The 18,225-nt window shown below is 48.0% G+C and overlaps 7 protein-coding genes across 7 annotated transcripts; 4 read left to right on the top strand and 3 right to left on the bottom strand.

The window, feature by feature from the left end:
• Positions 1 to 126: 126 nt before the first annotated feature.
• On the top strand, positions 127 to 863 carry HD556DRAFT_1521352 (uncharacterized protein; the record flags this gene model as incomplete). The annotated part of the gene is made up of 3 exons (XM_041309170.1): positions 127 to 281; positions 304 to 340; positions 392 to 863. 3 exons carry the CDS (start codon positions 127 to 129, stop codon positions 845 to 847), a joined length of 648 nt encoding a protein of 215 aa, XP_041155100.1. The 3' UTR covers positions 848 to 863.
• Positions 864 to 979: 116 nt separating this feature from the next.
• On the bottom strand, positions 980 to 2,282 carry HD556DRAFT_940453 (uncharacterized protein). The gene is made up of 5 exons (XM_041312080.1): positions 1,886 to 2,282; positions 1,707 to 1,835; positions 1,516 to 1,652; positions 1,382 to 1,466; positions 980 to 1,326 (listed from the first exon to the last, which is right to left on the bottom strand). The coding sequence occupies exons 1-5, from the start codon at positions 2,100 to 2,102 to the stop codon at positions 1,097 to 1,099; spliced, it is 798 nt and encodes a 265-aa protein (XP_041155099.1). The 5' UTR covers positions 2,103 to 2,282; the 3' UTR covers positions 980 to 1,096.
• A 546-nt stretch (positions 2,283 to 2,828) lies between these two features.
• Positions 2,829 to 3,603, top strand: HD556DRAFT_1246342 (uncharacterized protein; the record flags this gene model as incomplete). The annotated part of the gene is made up of 4 exons (XM_041298601.1): positions 2,829 to 2,955; positions 3,019 to 3,155; positions 3,207 to 3,297; positions 3,353 to 3,603. Coding segments are annotated over 4 exons (606 nt in total), but the record flags the coding sequence as incomplete, so codon positions are not given.
• Positions 3,604 to 5,706: 2,103 nt separating this feature from the next.
• HD556DRAFT_1448461 (uncharacterized protein) lies at positions 5,707 to 6,017 on the top strand (the record flags this gene model as incomplete). The annotated part of the gene is made up of 2 exons (XM_041307432.1): positions 5,707 to 5,797; positions 5,854 to 6,017. The coding sequence occupies 2 exons, from the start codon at positions 5,707 to 5,709 to the stop codon at positions 6,015 to 6,017; spliced, it is 255 nt and encodes an 84-aa protein (XP_041155097.1).
• Positions 6,018 to 8,539: 2,522 nt separating this feature from the next.
• Positions 8,540 to 11,009, top strand: HD556DRAFT_1434322 (NDE2, mitochondrial external NADH dehydrogenase; the record flags this gene model as incomplete). The annotated part of the gene is made up of 14 exons (XM_041305310.1): positions 8,540 to 8,659; positions 8,716 to 8,800; positions 8,889 to 9,040; positions 9,097 to 9,187; positions 9,242 to 9,312; positions 9,369 to 9,396; positions 9,455 to 9,603; positions 9,662 to 9,683; positions 9,738 to 9,799; positions 9,959 to 10,021; positions 10,087 to 10,335; positions 10,388 to 10,728; positions 10,780 to 10,831; positions 10,884 to 11,009. 14 exons carry the CDS (start codon positions 8,540 to 8,542, stop codon positions 11,007 to 11,009), a joined length of 1,611 nt encoding a protein of 536 aa, XP_041155096.1.
• Positions 11,010 to 12,411: 1,402 nt separating this feature from the next.
• HD556DRAFT_1246378 (uncharacterized protein) lies at positions 12,412 to 13,892 on the bottom strand (the record flags this gene model as incomplete). The annotated part of the gene is made up of 8 exons (XM_041298604.1): positions 12,412 to 12,481; positions 12,530 to 12,867; positions 12,927 to 13,051; positions 13,109 to 13,322; positions 13,378 to 13,452; positions 13,505 to 13,544; positions 13,595 to 13,665; positions 13,719 to 13,892. 8 exons carry the CDS (start codon positions 13,890 to 13,892, stop codon positions 12,412 to 12,414), a joined length of 1,107 nt encoding a protein of 368 aa, XP_041155095.1.
• Positions 13,893 to 14,601: 709 nt separating this feature from the next.
• Positions 14,602 to 17,284, bottom strand: HD556DRAFT_1407738 (ferric reductase like transmembrane component-domain-containing protein). The gene is made up of 6 exons (XM_041304060.1): positions 16,224 to 17,284; positions 16,104 to 16,173; positions 15,861 to 16,045; positions 15,404 to 15,815; positions 15,187 to 15,342; positions 14,602 to 15,128 (listed from the first exon to the last, which is right to left on the bottom strand). Exons 1-6 carry the CDS (start codon positions 16,815 to 16,817, stop codon positions 14,782 to 14,784), a joined length of 1,764 nt encoding a protein of 587 aa, XP_041155094.1. The 5' UTR covers positions 16,818 to 17,284; the 3' UTR covers positions 14,602 to 14,781.
• Between the last annotated feature and the right edge of the window lie 941 nt (positions 17,285 to 18,225).

The raw sequence follows: 18,225 nt of genomic DNA, 5'->3' as shown, positions 1-18,225 counted from the left end.
CGTGATACAAGTGTTCAACGTTCAAGAAGTTGTTGGAGCGCAAGTGGCGCGCGCACATGACAAGTCACACGAATTTCGAAATCGCACGTCCTTCAAGTTGTCCTTAAATCGCACCGTCCTTTAAGAATGTCAGAATATTGGGTGTCCCGCAAACGTCATCACTGTAAGTATTGTAACATCTATATCGCAGACGATGTTCCATCCAGGCAGCACCACGAGAATGGAGTCCGTCACAAAGGCAATGTCGAACGGTTTGTACGCGGGCTGTACAAGGCTACCAGGTGAGAAAGCTGTAAAGGATAGGGCCGAGGAGACACGTGAGATGGAGAAGATCAACAAAGTGCGTTTGTCTCCAATTTGCATATATATTCACTAATAAGTTACGCTTCAGGCCGCGACCGCCGCATACGCTCAAGACGTAGGTGTTGGACTTGGGGGGGTCGGGCCATCTTCACGTGGTGCTCCTGTTGCAACACCTGCGCAAAAGAAGCCTCAAACAAATCCATATGCCAACTACTCGACGCCTGCATCGCTAGGATACGCTGATCCTGATGCGGAGCGGACTAAGGCAGCGGCGGATATCAGTCAAACGATGGGCGTCGCAGGAGACTGGCAATATGTCCAGAATCATGCATCGGGATCTCCTGCACGGAATGAGGTTCCAAGCGTCAAGGGTAACAATAAACGTGAAGCCCTGGTGGATGATATCGAGGGCGGGCATATTTTCAAGCTGAGGAAGAAGACGGTTAGTATTGGATTGAGGGAGTTGTATGACCCGGGAGTTATCAAGGTGAAAGTGAAGAAGGAGTTGATGGTACCGCAGCCTGCTCCGTCGAAGACTCTGTGAGTTACCTTTGATCATACCTGCCCTACTCTCCTGCTAACCCGTCTCCATATACCCTCGCGCTGAGCTCCCCATTACAGCTGTCATGTGTTTTGCAAATGGTATCATTTATTTATTCAGCAGGGATAGGATTTTCATCTGACTTTGCAACATTTTCAAGGATATTTGTAAATTGTTTTGCTACATGTGTCATATCGTGATCTACGCGTAACGCGAGAGCCATCATTGGGAGAAAATATTTCGAGACTGCAATCAAGGAGGGGAAGGCAGGTCCACGTTATCCTCAAAGCGTACCATCTTGGATTTAGGGACAAAAACACGATGCTCATCAACCCAATTCAAAACTTTCTCGAAGTTTCTGCATCGGTGAGGAGTGTTGAAGTTAGGAAAAGGATCTTCGACTCCCTCCACCCAGTCGTAAGTGAGCATTGTTACGTCGCCACGACACATAACGTTCTGCCTGAGTATTTCAATGCAGTGGTCTGAGGCACAACCAACATGAGCAGATGTAGTCCGGACAGGAAACAGTGTACCTACCGAGATGAATGCGGTAGTCTTCGGGGGTATCATGGTCGTCATGATCCGAGTATTTATCACCCCAGCTGGCTCTGCGAAGCATGTCCTACGGGGAGTGAGTAAAGATCGACCAACCTCTTTGCATTACAACTGACTATGCAATGGAGCTGGTGAATGAATTCCACGGTTGTCATGTAACCTCCACCGTATTCCTCCGGATACCTAGCCATGACGGGAGAGGGCTTCTCCCCTGTTCTGAGAAGTTGCTCAAGCGTCATACGGATTGGACGCACTGGGAAATACAGTCAGTAAATATCTATAATGTAATTGATGTGTAGGGTGCAACCATTAAAAGATATCCTATCCCAAGCAGCATCAATTTCTGGAGACGGACTGCCACGATATATAGAAGGGGTGCCCAGAGTTCCATTGAATCGTACAATACCGATGGATTCGATCGCCTCGTTTGCTGGAGCTATGACGAGTAAGCAAGGTCCTGTACGTTGACGCTGCTTGTCTACCTACAGTACAGAACCACGTCATCGATGGATGGCGCCCGTGCCCATAGCACGAAGAACATCATCGTTATGAACATCAGCACACCATGGCTTAGCCATGGCGACCAGCGAAGGGGGCGGGATCTGGGAAGAGGTCTTGATTCTGTATTGCTATCAAGAAGGTTCGTGTCGTCGTGATCGTCTACTCCATCAACAGAATACGATGCAGAATATTCCTTATGCATGGCTTGCGCAAGACAAGGATCTGAAGTTCATAGGGTTTTAAGATACTTGGGATGCATTTGGAACAAAGCCACACTCGTGGGCAAGTTGGAACTCAGCACCTGCGCACATAGAGGGGTTTGAGTTTTACTGATGGAATCAATCTCAGGCTGGAGATTGCTTGTTCCCGGAAGCTCTTCTCCGTAAGTACTAGTACCGTATAACCATATGGCTTCTCACTTCTCTGATCATCCCAGGCCTGTGCTTCCGCATTGAATACCTTCGAGCGCTCCGCTGGGACATGTGATTCTCGCACTAACGGTATGATAACCTAACACACCTGAGATACAGCCGATTGGGGGACATATTCCAAATTAATACACTCCTAAATTTTTCGCATCTACCCTCGCGTGTTCTGGACTATTCCTACAACCCCGAAGTTCAGCAAACCGAGTTCCCCCAGGGTCATGGTCAAATATTCCATGCAGTACTCTCCCGTCGATTGTGTCGACAACGGCAATGAGGAATCGTTTGGTTATATGGAAAGGCTCCGTGCAGAAACTCATCCCAAGTTGCATATCCTTCGCGTGTTACCCATGTTGAGTCATGGCACGTTGATATTCACATCGATACTCTTTTTCGCGCTATGGATGGGCACGCCTTCGCCCAACCTGCATGACGACATTCCTGTATACTGTGAGTGAACAGACATCCTCGGACAGTTAGCATAGTGTTGATGATTTGCCACAGCTCCAGCAAGTGGTGCTGTTGAATCCACGATCGTAAGATTCAATGGAACGCTCGACTTTCCTTCTATCTATCGTGGCCCTCCTTCCCCAGAAATTGATGCTGCTTGGGCTAGGATAGCTCACGATGGTATGTCGCCCAATTTTTGCCCCTCGTCTTAATTGGTAATTGTTCGCGTCCATGAAACCTTAGTGCTGCCAACTCGGATGTCACTTGAGGAAATTCTCAAAGCCGGCGAAGTAGACTCACCTTCCAAGGTCAAATATCCACCCGAATTTGGTGGGGGCTTCATGGTATCTATGGAAGCCCCTCATCAACTCCATTGTCTGGTAAGCTATACTACACCGAAAGTCTAGTCGTTCATGTCTCACATTTTTCAGAATTTACTTCGCAAGGCCTCATGGTCTGAGTATTACGGACTCACGGATATTTCGTTCCAGGACTCACCCGAAGTAGTTCGCATGCATCTTGGTACATATGTTTGTTCATTTATGTATGCACCTCCTGCTCATCGTATACATTACAGATCATTGCATCGAAATGATCAGGCAGAATCTCATGTGCAATGCCGACGTAACGATGATGACATGGGACTGGATTCAGGGACACAAGATTCCATACCCTGACTTCAACACCCGCCACCAATGCAGGAACTATGAGAAAATTTTGGATTGGGCTGTTGAGCATGCTTTTCATATCCCTCGATCAGCGGTTACTCGTTTCGAAGATACAGTTGACATCCCCTTGCCCCTCCAACTGATGCACAATGATGTATAGGGAATGACGTGTTCCTCGCTCATCACATACATTCAAGTTCACGAGTATCTTGCGAAAACGGTAGCGATTAAGAGTTTAGTCGAATTAACGTGCTCACATTGAATTCTGAATAATATATTTTGTCAGCTGCTCAGGTTCTTAAGTTCTTGGCGCAACTTCAAGTACGACAAAGGAAGTTAGGAACGAGACAGAGTGGTACATCCTTGCTCTCTAACGTCGCGTCGGTCAATTCTTTCAGGTATTTTTTAGTGCTGGTTATGTATCAACACTCATTTCTTTCAGCGTATAGATTGTTGTTGTTGTTGTTTGAGTCGCACCCGAGTCTGATAGCGGCCTTGTACGAGGAAAACAAATATTAAATATCAAGTGTCAAGATGTCCGAGAGCAACCGGTGATAACAGCACCGGAAAGGACAACATAACGTGTCGAAGGTGCCGAGAAGCGATAACGAATTGAAAAGGGAAAAGAACGTCCGGATACTAATCCTCCCGAGGCTGGTACCATGTGCACACTCGTACTTCTTATCGCCAACACATGGGACACCGGTAATAGTTTTTTTCTTCTTCGAGTCACTATCAATTAAAGAGCTGACTAGAGCATGGCTGCGGATTTTTCTTGTACCGGAGCTGTCGGATTACTCCTCCACCCTGACCGTCACATGCATCATGTCGAGTTCCAGCAAGAGCGGTGATTAATGACATCAATCTCCCCCCGCAATCAGAACCTGGAACCTGGAACCGAACCTCATTGCAATTGTTGTTATCAAGGTCTGTTTTTAAGACCTTGATGTAATATAAATATACTGCAGCAAGAGTAACACAGCAATTATTGAGGGTGCTGATAACAACTGGGAAGAGCGAGGTGCATTCTGACAGAGCCTCCGCCACCTGACGTTAGCGCGGGCCATCAGAGAACTGATGAGTCCTTCAGGGCGCGTTGCGTTGATTTTGGGGCATCGACATCGTAAATGATTTTATATTGCTTTCAGCGACAAAAATAAGGATATGCTCTGCATATACCGGTGTATAACTTTCTCAGGCTCACCAGTCCTCTGATGTACTAGTTCAAGACATTGATTTTGTTTGGCCCTAAAACGCGTACCGATGGTGGAAAGGATCTGAACGAACCCGTACGTGGTCGGTACTAGTGCATAAGACGGCACGGATCACTACCTTATGGGTGCCAGACTGCCAATCAAAAATCAGGAAGAACTAGCAAACTAAGGTGATGTTTTTTGTCGACTCGTCCCAATATGGCAGGATCAGCAGCAAGAACTATACTGTACTAACAAAACACAATAGCCGTTCGGGCCCGTATCCCAGGACCTTCTTGTCACTTATTGAATGGTTTTATTGACGCTGCTCTATTCCCAATGAGACCTATCTAGACCGTTGCACACCCGATATTTCGCTTCGCCGCATCACCAAAGAACGAGAGAGCCGGACAGAGTTCTAAAATTAGCTACGCTACACCATGTGTGCGTCTTAGCTGTGTCTCTAGATATGTATCGTCTTTTGTTTAGTCACCGGTTCATCATCTATGCATTTTCAGGTGTCCTACTCGACTTACGTTGGGTCAATTTGGCTGATACAGAAAACATCTTATCGCCATTAATATTACACATTCGTGCCCTTCGAGGGACCAAGATCGGCACGTCATGATCAACCGTGCTGCGGATTGCGCGAGGAAGTACTGTCGTTCTTTTTTCATTTCCTTGTGTTAACGTTAACGGTTGTCCGCCGTGAGCTCTCTGAAGTTGACTTTGTATCTTTGGTGCGACGGTGACTCCGAATTCGGCGTATTGTGATCTCCGACCGATTTACGAATGCGAGAATCGGGCCTGGGAGTGTAGTGTTGTCCTTGCACTAGGCCAATTTGAAGATGAGATTCGGGTGTCGGTCTTGCCTCGTTGGGATTGTGGGTGTTGAGTGATTTTCCAATGACACTCAGGCTAACGTCCACTTATAGAACAACCCTTCACAAAAGTTCTGAGTGGATAAGGCTTCAACCAATTCAGGTGACCTGGGAATTGCGAAATGGTATAAAGCCCTCTTGAGAATTCCAATGTAGCCATCAACAAAGTACAAGTCGCATCTCTCAAACATGAAGCTTTCTCTCGTCCTCAGCGCGCTCGCATCCATCGTGGTTCTTGTTACAGCGTACCCTATGGAAGGAGCCATTGCGAAACGTTCCGGTGAGTATTCAAACCACTCATCACTATGGAGGTTGCTAAGCGTAACTTGCTGCCAGATGTTGAGAAGCGCGAAGGACTTGATGGCTCGTACGCGAACGGAGTCGAGGGAAAAGGGGAGGAGCTTGACAGTGATCAATACAGTTACCGCGCGTACACCAACAGTGCTGAGTGGAAGCGCGAGGAACTTGATGCCGACGACTTCAACTACCATTACCAGTAAACTTGACGACAATTTCTACGCATGTGAGTTTTCCGGCATTGCCGCAGCCTCACCCACAAGTAACTTCCCTGTACATATATCTCGCTTGCCGACATGATGGATGCCCATGTAATACAATCCCACAATTCCAGTTGTTTCGCGTACTCTTTCAAAATAAAATTAACTCAACTACAGACCCAGCGTTCTTGCCACTAAGCTATCATCTGATGACATTGCATATTGCATTTTCCAACTCGTGTCAGGTTCTCTCAGTTCCCGTCTAAAATGAGAGACATTATATCAATTGTAGCTTGCCACGCCTTCGCCTTCCTCACCGTCAATTACGCCCCTTACGTTGATGACCTTGAGCAACCACTCATACAATCCACTGCTCGCGATGCCAACTCGCACATCTTCACGGAACGCGATATCTTTCCCTATAAGTGCAAGATCGAGCAGACTCTGTAGCTTAACAATACTGACACCTTTCGCGGGCTTCTTCAGCTCTGTAGGCAAGGTCTAGTAGGTGAGTGAGGAACGATGAGGTCATGAAGAAATAGCGCTTGAGAGAGCGAAGCTGAGGAATGAGCTGTTCATCTTGCAGCAGGAGACGTAGGATGGTGTGATTCGCATGTATGCGCGTCTTCGATGAATTTGTAAAGCCTGAAAATGTTCATGAAAAAGACATGGGACTCGACACAATAAAGCCCGTGGGCAGCGACACTTTCATCATTCTGATCGGCTTGCACCTCGATCCCATATTCACGTATCACGTTAAGATATTTACCTGCAAGTAAAAACTTGTGTTTCTAACTCTCCAGAAGGGGTGGTATACAAGCACCACAGGGTAATCGACCTCCAGTAGTACGTAGGATCACCTGTATGGTGAACGCTTTGCAGAAAAAGCCGAGCTGGTAGAAACATTGTTCGCAAAGTATAGAGCGATGATGACCTATCCGAGTCCGCCTAGTATGCCCGGCTACTTGAATTGAGTGCTAGTACTGGCAAAGTACTGGGAAGGCGCAGCCATGAAGATGACTCGGAATTTACGACTGATCAGGAGGTGCTGCCCATAGTGACGTGCTTCCGATCGGTCAGGCCTTCGAAACAGTCTAAGGACCAGGCCAGCCGCGCTACAGCCATGACTTAAGACTTAGTCCCACTAATGCGATGCAGCTGGTTAACTACTACCGCATGCTATAGTCTCGGAGCCAGGCGGTTGCTTTGCGAATTAATAAGTGTAACGCTGAAGTCCGGTGATTGGACTGCTCCAAAAGTTGCGGGAATAAACCGGAACGTGTTGTCCAAAACTCGGTCCAGGAAAACGTGTCTTATGCGCCAGTTAAAAGTGAGGTTAAACATGCATCACTAAGAACGAGAGAGCCAGTTGTCTCATCCTTTTTGACTTAACTACAGACTTAGCGTTCTTGCCATTGAGCTAGCATCCGGTGACAATGTGAGGATTCGGAGAGTTAGGAACCCATGAGAAATTCACTTCTCTTAATGAAGAAAAACGAAGAACTCAACGCATTGTGGAGAACGGGCCACTATGTTTTAAATAGTGTGAGTTGCAGTGCTATCTTTCGCATTGGACCCGGTCTGCTCCTGAATGATCCTATAATGTTATTGGTCTCGTGTCCTTCATGATGAGTCTGAGCTGCGGCAGTCTAAGACTCCAAGATTTGGCGATTCCCTATACATTATACTTGAGAGAAGGTCCAGCCTCGAGCTGCGCCACGGCTGGTAGGAACATCGTTCGCAAAGTATAGAGTGATGATGACCTATCCGAGTCCGCCTAGTACGGCTGGCTACTAGACTTGAGTACTGGAAAAGTGCTGGGAAGGCGCAGCCATGGACGACTAATCGGGGGGTGCTGCCTATGGTGCTATGCTTCCGATTGGTCAGGCCTTCGAAACAGTCTAAGGACCAGCCCAGTTGCGCAACTGCCACGGCCGACAACTTAGTTCAACTAATGCGATGCATCCGGTTGACTACTACCTCATACTATAGTCTCGGAGCCAGGCGGTCGCTTTGCAATTTGATTTGTTGAGTAAGTGTAACGTTGAAGTCCGGCGATTGAACTGCTTCGAAAGTTGCGGGAGTAAACCGGAACGCGTCGTCTCCAGGAAAAAGTGTCATATGCGCCAGTCAAAAGTGAGGCGAAACACGCATCGCGTTCGAATATTAGATGATCCGACGTGCATACTATAGATTGATTTTGGAACAAGGCTAAAGCAAGGTTGATACCGGCCTAGAGCCTTTCGGGTGACCTCGGAGGTCAAGCACTTCTTAGGCGCCGAAACGGAGGTGGGCCGGAGGTAAAGGTTAGAATGAAATCGTCATTTGAACTAATTTCCGGCAAGACTCGTCCCCGACTCCCCGAAGCGCCTTTAAGTTATACACAGCCGTTAATTTTTTTCAGAACCTCCTCTTTCTTCCTCGACTGTACCTCTGTCCGATGCAGGCTGCACGACAATGTAAGTTTTGATCAAACTTGAAGTCAATTTTTTTATAATAGGTTATTTCGGTGCACAGTCCGCCTTATGTCCATGAGCAGGACGCTTGTCCGCTCTCACGTGCATGTACAAAAACGTTTCTTGACGGCTTCGACTTCCAGAGCCCAATCAGGGTCTGTAGCCTCGACGGGCGCCGCTGCATCACAGGTGTGTTTCCTGTGTCCAACTCTCTCGTTGATATCCTAAGTCTTCGTTATGAATAGACTCCACCACCACCCCCGTCTCAAGGGAGATGGAGATACTTTTTGCAGACTCTGGGACGTGTGACACTCGTAACAGTGGTCGGAGGCAAGTGCTGTGTTCTGACAAGCAACATTTTTGACTGATCGTGGGACGTTGTCCGACCTTCTCTTAACCATGTAATCTTGACATACAGCTTCGGCAACATTCTACTACATCGCACATAAGGAAAAAAACCCCGGGCTACAACTCCCATTCGATCCCTCAAAGAAGACCTTGGTCATCTTAGGTAGCGGTTGGGGAGCGACGAGCCTCCTCAAAGGGCTTGACACCAGCGATTATAACACTGTATGTCACATTCAATAATGCCGTGTTCACAGGCTGATTGCATGCCGATATACTAGATCGTTGTCTCCCCAAAGAACTTCTTCCTCTTCACGCCTCTCCTTCCCTCTGTGGCAGTTGGTACGCTGAATGCACGATCTATCCTCCAGCGTGAGTTCCCTTCATATTTGCCTGCTGCAGATTTTGACAACAACAAAAATACAGCTACTCGCTACCTGACGCGACACAAACAACGTCAGGTTTTAGTCATTGAAGCAGAGGCCAAGGAAGTTGACGTACGTCTCTTCTCACATATTACTCAGCAGAGATTAACGTGCTTTGTTTACAATAGCCGGTTAACAAAACTGTTACGCTCTCAGGTGTGTTTTCCATCCCTCATTATTCTTTCAGATAATAACGAGAGCTGAATTATCACAGATGACTCCGAGATCCGAGGCCAAATATCCAGTACGACCATACCGTACGATTATCTCGTATATGCTGTCGGTGCCGAGACGCAGACATTTGGTATTCCCGGCGTGAAGGAGCACGCATGCTTCATGAAAGAACTTCATGATGCTGAGAAGGTGCGCTTATGCTTCCTCTGCCCCTTGCCACCTTATTGAATACAATGATATATTGCAGATGCAAGGACGCTTTTTGGACTGTGCGTTTTGGCGTCATTCATTATCTGTGATGTACAACTCATAGCTGCTCATAGGTGTAGAGAGTGCTGCTTTCCCAGGCCAAAGTGACGAGGAGAAAGACCGGTTGTTGCATATGGTACGCCTGACGATTTTCTAATTTCTCTTTCTTGTGACTCCACGTTTTGCGTTCTCGTCCTCCATTGTGAGGGAACTATGAATTACTGTCAGCATAGATGGATCTGTTTCTTCTACGTGAACTTTGATTACCCAAGAACATGTACTCATTCTTTGGCAGGTGGTAGTGGGTGGTGGACCAACGGGTATCGAACTTAGTGGTGAACTCCGTGACTTCCTGGAGGTACGACTGCCATTTTTCCTTCTTCCTTTCCTATCGCCTGACCGTGTATCTTCATCAACTCCAAGGAGGATCTCAAGTCATGGTACCCAGAACTCGCCTCACGGATCCGCATCACACTGGTCGAGGCTCTTCCCAGTGTCCTTCCCTCATTCAGCAAAGAACTGATCGCCTATACTGAGCGCACGTTCAAGGAATCCGACATTGATATCCTCACGAAGACCATGGTGAGGAAGGTCAACGAGAAGAGCGTCGTTCTCAAGGGCCCCGATGGTGTCGAACGAGAGGTGCCATGCGGGATGGTTGTGTGGGCTGCTGTATGTTATGTTCTCGTTCTGGTGTTTCTGTTTTTCATGTGTCTTCTCACAGGGCAACACTAGTCGCCAAATAACACGGGATCTGATGGCGAAGCTTCCTGAAGACCAGGCGAACAAGCGCGGGATTACCGTCGATGACCACCTTCGCATGAAGGGAACTCGCGATATCTTTGCTATCGGTGACTGTACGGCCTCATCTTACGCTCCAACTGCCCAGGTCGCAAGCCAGCAGGGTTCATACCTCTCACGCGTGTTCAAGTTACTTGCGAAGAAGGACAAACTCGAGGCCGACCTGTCTCATGCTGAGACCAGCGAAGAGGCAGAGAAACTGAAGAAGCAGGTAGACAAGGTCAAGTTGAAGCCTTTCCATTACAGTCATCAAGGCTCGTTGGCGTGCGTATTTCCTTGTTCTGCTTGCTCATTATATTAACGCATTATCTACAGTTATATCGGCTCGGACAAGGCAATTGCTGACCTGCCTATCTTCGGACGTGAGGTACGTTGTTTACTACTGTGACTGTAGGATATATAGGTTGACTGGGTTATAGTGGACGAGTGGAGGTGTTGCGACGTTCATGTTCTGGCGGAGTGCATATCTGAGCACTCTATTCTCCCTGCGAAACCGAAGCTTAGTTGCTGGAGACTGGATGAGGGTGAAGTTATGGGGACGGTGAGTACTGAGCTTTTTTTTTCCTCTCTTTCTACCTCAGAATACCTTCTTTTTCAACCAAACTCTCCATCTGAGAACAATGAGCTCACCACATATTTGTAGTGACGTGAGCCGGGAATGAAGGCTAAGCATCAACATTCACAACTAGCGGACTCAACAGGATGGACTATCAATATCGCATTTCTAGACATAGACTATAGACTAGAGGCTCATTTCTTCCCCTGATAATCGCGTTTGCAGCCACACGTTTGAGTGCACCTTCCGTTCCTTTGCATTTTTTGTTGTCATGTTCCGTAACTTACATGGTCTTCGTTGTGTTATTCTTATTGTGAATGGGTGTTGGGAAGAGCCATATAGACGCTGCTATGTGCATGCATTGATCGATTCTGTAGAGGTAGTCTATCAGGAATTCAAGGTTGTCTTGCATATCACAACTTTTAATCGTGGCAGTTGCACGTGCAGTGCGCGACGCAAGGAAACCTTCGGATGATATCTCCCGCAAGGGCATACTAGTCCATGATTGCTTGCATCGACACCTTTCCGTATGCCAAAGGACGCTTTAGGGCTCGCATTCCTCGAAAATGTTCATGATATTCTGAGGACATCCATCGCTTCAGATAAGTTGCCTTCGCAGGATAAAACTTCTGCAGGCATTTTCAGACGGCCGAGACTACTAAGTCTACTTTTCCGTATGAACTTCTGCAGGCGCCTGGAGTGCGTCCATGCAGCCAGGAAAAAGAGATCTCCCGTGCCTGTGAAAAATCTTGGAATTTACAATAAATTCCAAGATTTTTCACAGGTATGGGAGTGTTTTTTTCCTGATTACAAGGAAACGCTCCAGGTACCTGCAGAAGTTCATCAGAAGAATAAGCGAACTTAGTAGTTTCGGCCGTCTGAAAATGTGTGTAAGATGAATTAGCTCGCGTTCGTGATGTACGGAGTGGCGTTACTGTCCTCATCGCTGATGTGATGCTGCCCTGCCTTCAAACGCTGACAGGCGGCCGAAGGGAAAAAGGAAAAGGGCTCAGCTCAGCCTTCTTCCCTTATCCAGACCGTTCAGGTATAGGAATTCAAGTCTGTAGTCCGGTATCAACTTTCCATTCTTGCACCACCAAATTCAGGCCCACCTTTACATGCGATATGCAGGAATGCTGTCACCTGAGAAAGAGCTATGAATATATATTCTGCGGCAGTCCATCCGGCATCGTTCCCCATTGAGTATTCATAGTAGCAGGCAGGCTGTGCTCACGAGAGGCGTTAAGCACTCAGGGTTGAAGCCAAGGACTGAGGAATGAAGCGTGATATTAGGTGGCAGTGAGGCTCAAGCTAAGTGTCGCATATGTGCGATGGCGAGCTCGAAACGAAAAGTAGAACTAGACATTGTGCTGTTGATCTTGACGGCCTGTCTACATATTCTCCTTCAGTAGAGATAGAACCTCGATCGCTACACCCCAGGATCTTTGGTAGCCCGTGGCTCTGAAACTGAAGGTTAGAACTCGCACGATTTTCGGAAAGCATTCTCACCCCATTCCATATGCGTGGATGACCGTTATGTCCTGCTGTTGTTCCGCATCTCCGCCTGGATTGGGAGCTAAACCGTCACTTCGTACGAGGGGAAGCGAGATGCGCTCAGCTTCCACACGTGGACCGCCTTTCCTGTCCGGCCTAAGAGCGACGGTGTGCATAAGGATCTTCGTCCCTTCTTCTTTCAAACATGGCGCTATGACGGAGCACCGCTCCAATATCCCTTTTGCAGCCGACATATCCAAGGATGTGTCCCAGCTTTCTACTTGATACGTTCCGTTTAGGGACGCGGTATTCATTTGCGTTAGTCCAGGGCGAGGAGTAATGGATGTGGGTAGCTCTGACAACCCGCCACCTACGTACAAGGCCAGACACATCAGGGATAGTGAGACACAACTCTCAATACGGACTGACCAGACCGGACTGCTACAAATTCCTCCAAGCCAGTGCGTTCCACTATAATAGATTGTCCTCTGATCGGATACACTGCTGTATCTTCTACTCCGATCAAAGACCGTGAACCTTCGGATCCGGACCGTCAATAACTATTGGTAGCTGGCATGGCTATCATGTGCTCACCGAGAGACGTGGCGTTGACCAACAACCCGGTTTTCCCCACAAGAGGCTTGACTTCGTCCAAGCTCCTTATGTATTGCCGACGGAACACGACGCCACGAGACTCGAGCTCCGATCGAAGCCATGGTAAATATTCAAAAGGGTTTACCGTGACCGTGGTAAAAGCAGCGCCCACTTTGCATGATGCAGGGACTTCGGACCCTGAGAGCAATCTGAACTATCACCCTTGTACTTAGGATCTAAGAACAACAGGACATCAAAATCGGACTTACATCACGCACGAGGTCTTGCCACCAGATAGTAGAAAGAAGGCCATCCGTCTCCCCGAGGACCTTGGCGGGTGCTCTCTGGAATGTTTACCAGTCATGCCGATTGACCAGCGTTCAAATAAAGACTGACCTTGACCAAGCCTGATGGAGCCATGTCCCACAACCTGTCACTGAGAAGCCTTGTCCGTAAATCTTGAAACATTTGTGATATGTTACTCACAAGCTTATCTGCTCCCAACGTCGTACGCGCTCATCCGTGGCGCCTAACGGATTTGGAGACCAACTTGCACCCTAAGCAAGATTGAAGTAAGAAAGAGTCTGAAGAACGCTCGAAAGGCACGCACCGCGAATGGACTTGCCCAAGCTTGAGAATGCCAATCCCCAGGCATATCTCTTGCTATGATCGTGATATCAAAATCCACATCCGAGTCGCAGGCGGCAATGTAGGCGATGGTAAGTCCAGTCACCCCCGCCCCGAGGATGACCAGAGGCACACGAGGCTTGGAATCAGAAGACATGGCTCCTGCAAAGCGCAAGTCGATAGCAGAGATAAGATATGAAATGATACTGATATTGGGGCAGGTACTTATATGTAGATAAGAAGCTATTCGGTCACCTTCGGTCGAAAAATATACAGCGTCAATAAGACGCTCGAACCTAGGGAAGTGTTGTAGTCGAATAGTTGTAAGTACTATAGGTCTGGTACCATAGGAGATCTGTATAGACCACGCGGTTGGCACGGTGTGCGCTCGTGAGTCGTCTAAGATCTTTCAATATCATTGATGTAGGAGTGCTACATCACGCCAGTCGCGCGCCCAGTGCATGTTAACAGAGTAGATCACGATGCCATTGATTGTCCAGGACAACCAATCGGATATCCGGAATAGTGGCCTACCGTGGCACAAAAGTACACCCGCCGAGTCTATCTGGATTCTGAGCGCATACTAGACAGCTGCATGCACTTTCAAACTTCGACTCCGATACTGTGAAAAGAGTAAACGGACTTGGGGCTAATATTAATGTGCGGGATGGATAACATCATGGGGAAGAACGACAGCGACAACGACCAGGCTTCAACTTCTTGTCAAGTTGGTGTTCGAGGGAGTCAGGGCGGCTACGAGTAACGAGCGATCTGAACTCAGAATGGAGCTCACGTGGTGTCGATACATTGGTTCCGCGGAACCAGCCGCCCCGTTATATTGATCGTGAACACGTTTCTTGTACAACCAACGCTCTTAAATCTTCAAATTTCAAAGGTTGATTCATCATGGACCAGCCAATAAATTGAGCTCCAACATCTATAAGTAGAGCTCATACCTAATCGATAATGAATAAGAAACACATAACAATACAACAAATGAGTGGTGCATTGCCTGTCAACGGGCTGCACCGCAAAATACATCTAATTTACCACCCAAAGGTTTCTTCGTGGAGCTTAACTCCACCCACAGCCGTGCACAAACGAACGTCAGAGTATCGCACCACACGCGCCATGGAATTCGCCAGCGATAAAGGGCCACAGACGCCTACGAACACACCATTAGAGCCCCCAGCTGATATCGTGTCCGTGATCGCTCCATCGAGTAGTTTCCCGAGTTTGGGACGGCCAGGCAGGATGGTGATACCTTGCGGGAGGTACGCCCTATGGAATGACGTGCTAATTGCGCGGGTGTAGTATACGTGCACATTTACACGAGTAGAAGAGTTTTGTTGTACGAGGTTTGTGAGGAGGGGGAGTAGAGGGGTGAGGGATGCTGTGCGTAGGCAGATGAGCATCACGATCAAGGGAAATGGTGAGAAGATGGTACGTACAAGGGTCTTGGACGGACCAAATGATATCAATGACTTTCACGCCCGTGGCTGCCTGGATCAGATCCGGCACTGCCGATAACGCAAAGGAGATGCCGCTCCCGCCAACAGCAAACATCGCACCGGAATAGCTCGACATCACAGTATGTCCCACGCCACCTGCGAGGAAAGAATAGAATGTCATGAGATGCATCGACTCCCCGGCAAAACAACAACACACCATAGGGGCCCTCCACCATCACTCTAACATCACGGCCGACTTCCTTGCCGGTTTCACCATAAGAAGCCGTTTGAGCCATACTGAAGAGACTGCCCGTCCAGTGGCCAGTCTTCTTGCACATAAGAACCATTCCTTCCGATGTTTCTGCCACATTGGCGATGGTGAAAGGGTGTACCTCAGACCATCCCCACCATCCCATAGATGAAGACAGCACACGTAGGCGGACGTGCTGCCCTGCACGCCAGCCTGCATTGATTGAAGGCACCTCGACTCGGGTGATTCCGAGCTCTGGGAGAGGTTGCAGCTTAGCCGTAGTGATGCGGGTCTTGATGGCGCGAACGACGTGATCTAGTATATAAAATACACATGCAGCAATCACGTAGGGAACACAGGTAGGCTCATGGTAGCATGCCTATACACAATTAGCGTCGGTAACAAGACAGGGGAAAATACTTACAGCGAATAAGAAGATGATGAGGCTCGCAACATGCGATGTGATGAACAGGTTGTATGATTTTGACCGGACGTATTCGGTGGAGCAGAATCCCAGGATGTCTAAACATACCAATGCGACGATCCCCCAGCGAACATAATCCTCGGTGAGCTTACTATAGATGTCGCCAGCGAGGCTCCATTTATAGACTACGCCAAGCACACATCAGATGAGACAAAAGCGGAGAAGGCATAAGGCAGTACATACCATAGCCGATGAAGTGGACGTTTGCACCGATGACCATCAGTTTACCGACCAAGCGGTGAAGAAAGTTCAACTGCACGCTGCGATCAACAACGTAGTAAACACCATGTGGATCAAGCACACCTTTTCATATCCAACGCCCACCATCATGCCAATGATGTTGTTCTTGGTGGCTAGTGCATATACGAAAGGAATTTGAGAAGCAATAACAAATCCGGCTCGGTGAGGGTCCGTAAATGGGTCTGACTGGTAGAAAGACACGTAGAATATAATAATGATGTACGCCAGTATCAGGAGAACTTGGTTAACGGAGTAGTTTTCGTGAACACGGTAGCGTAACACAAATGCCACGTGGTGCCAGATAGATGATACAGTAGGGCCATGGTTTGGTTTTTTTGGCAGGGCTTTCTCATCAACGACATGCATCAAACTGTTTTGGTGTTCAGACGATAATGGGGCGCAGGCAGTCGATGAGTTGCCGTGGTCAAGATCCACAAAGGACTCGGGTTCAACGGGGGCTAAAGGGGTGCGCTTGGCGTTGAACGTTGGCTTGGTAGCAGGGAGAGGTGTTATTGAACGAAGGAAGTGACCTTGAGACCATTCCGACCTGCGGCTGAGACGAGCATACGCTCGGGGGAGACTGGCAAGGGTGAATATGAGGATGATACCAAAAATTAAAATGTCGGCGTGATAAACCAGGTTATCGTCCAGGCCCATGTTAACAAGAAGGTGCTGAGAAAGGAATGGTAGGAATCCTGTGGACTTGAAAGTACAGTACTTGGGGACTTCCAGAAGCCCACCTAAAAAGAATAAAGGACTCGAAAGTGAGTGGCCTGGCGAAAGAACAAGTAAACAGTACAATCTCTGAAAGGGAACGCACTATATATGATCCAATCTAGCGCTCTGTGACAATGAATTTTCTGATATAGAAATGGGCGACATTACAATGCAAAAAAATTGCAATCCTGTTGCGATGGGCCTGGCCGGTTAATGTCAGTCCGTGTGGTCACATCAACGGGTGTGCATCGCGACTCGTAAGGTACTTCCTATGATCACGACTTAGGCCCATCTATCAACAAGTTTACAATCAGATGAACCTCGGGTTGTGTTTGATTGCAAAAATGCCAGGCAATGAGGACCTTGGCCCAGTTTGTGAAACACTGTGTTGACGCGGTGATCAAATGTATTGAACAACGTTAACTGCGGCGGTACGTACTATTAATAATTATTGTCGTGGCGATACTCCGACTTCTGCCGCAAAAAGGCGGTTTCTAGCACCTTAATTATAGACTTATAGTACTAGATAGAGCTTAAAGCCTTCACCGGCAGCAACCTTGTCCCTGGCTACAAGTACGCACGTACTATCGTTTGGAGAATGCGGCAAAAGTATACCAATTGTACATCATCAGCGGCGGTAACAATCAAGAAAAGATGCGGAAAATTCCTCGTCGGACGATATGCTAGTGCACATTTCAATAGACCGGGCGGCGGCCCCGATAGGTTCTGACAAATGATTGAGATGAAATAACTTCCAGGAAGCACATCACCTAAGTAGTCGGAAGATGCTTTAAGCACCGTGACATTCCTAGGTTTGTCCGATGAACGGGTAGCGCTTCAGCGCTGCCTGACCGGTCAACCGAGCGCTGGAACGTTGAGCGCTCAGCACTCACCTCAGTCTACGGACACTGAACTTTTCAAATTCGATCGATTTCCGACAATCTCCGTGCGAGGCTGTCCGACCGATTTTTACTGGGGCTCAGCACTGAGACTTGATCAGTAGCGTGCGCTTCACAGCACGTATGAAGCACAGATAACTCAACCTTGTTAGAGGTGGCCTTGTATTCCATACATCAGATACAAAGCAAAGTTATAAGGCATCACCTTTACGACCTCCGAGGATCTGAATGCGTACTAACCTTTGTTACTTATTTTAGATACCACTGGCCAGTGGCATAAGACTGCTGACCAGTTAAGACCCAATCAGACCTCTTCTACAAAGTCAAAGTCTATCTTACCTCAGCACCATGATTCCGCAGCAGATGGGGGTGCATCTTGATGGCTTATCAGAATGACCGGCCTCTGTAAATCACATGGCTGTTGCGCATCGCATATCCGTTGAACATCG

The sequence above is a fragment of the Suillus plorans genome (genome assembly GCF_016647745.1).
Source record: "Suillus plorans strain S12 chromosome Unknown HD556scaffold_75, whole genome shotgun sequence".
Taxonomy (NCBI): Eukaryota; Fungi; Basidiomycota; class Agaricomycetes; order Boletales; family Suillaceae; genus Suillus; species Suillus plorans.
Note: the sequence above shows the minus strand (reverse complement) of the source record. Positions and strands in the feature narration are given on the sequence as shown.

What these genes read in the sequence shown, in the direction of transcription:
- HD556DRAFT_940453 (XM_041312080.1), bottom strand. Translation starts at nt 2,102, where the DNA reads ATGCATAAGGAATATTCTGCATCGTATTCTGTTGATGGAGTAGACGAT. An exon ending in GGATAGGATATCTTTTAATG is followed by an intron (nt 1,653 to 1,706) that starts GTTGCACCCTAC and finishes TGTATTTCCCAG; the next exon opens with TGCGTCCAATCCGTATGACG. An exon ending in AGACTACCGCATTCATCTCG is followed by an intron (nt 1,327 to 1,381) that starts GTAGGTACACTG and finishes GTTGTGCCTCAG; the next exon opens with ACCACTGCATTGAAATACTC.
- HD556DRAFT_1407738 (XM_041304060.1), bottom strand. Translation starts at nt 16,817, where the DNA reads ATGGGCCTGGACGATAACCTGGTTTATCACGCCGACATTTTAATTTTT. An exon ending in TGGGCGTTGGATATGAAAAG is followed by an intron (nt 16,174 to 16,223) that starts GTGTGCTTGATC and finishes CGCAGCGTGCAG; the next exon opens with TTGAACTTTCTTCACCGCTT. An exon ending in CGTCCACTTCATCGGCTATG is followed by an intron (nt 16,046 to 16,103) that starts GTATGTACTGCC and finishes TGCTTGGCGTAG; the next exon opens with TCTATAAATGGAGCCTCGCT.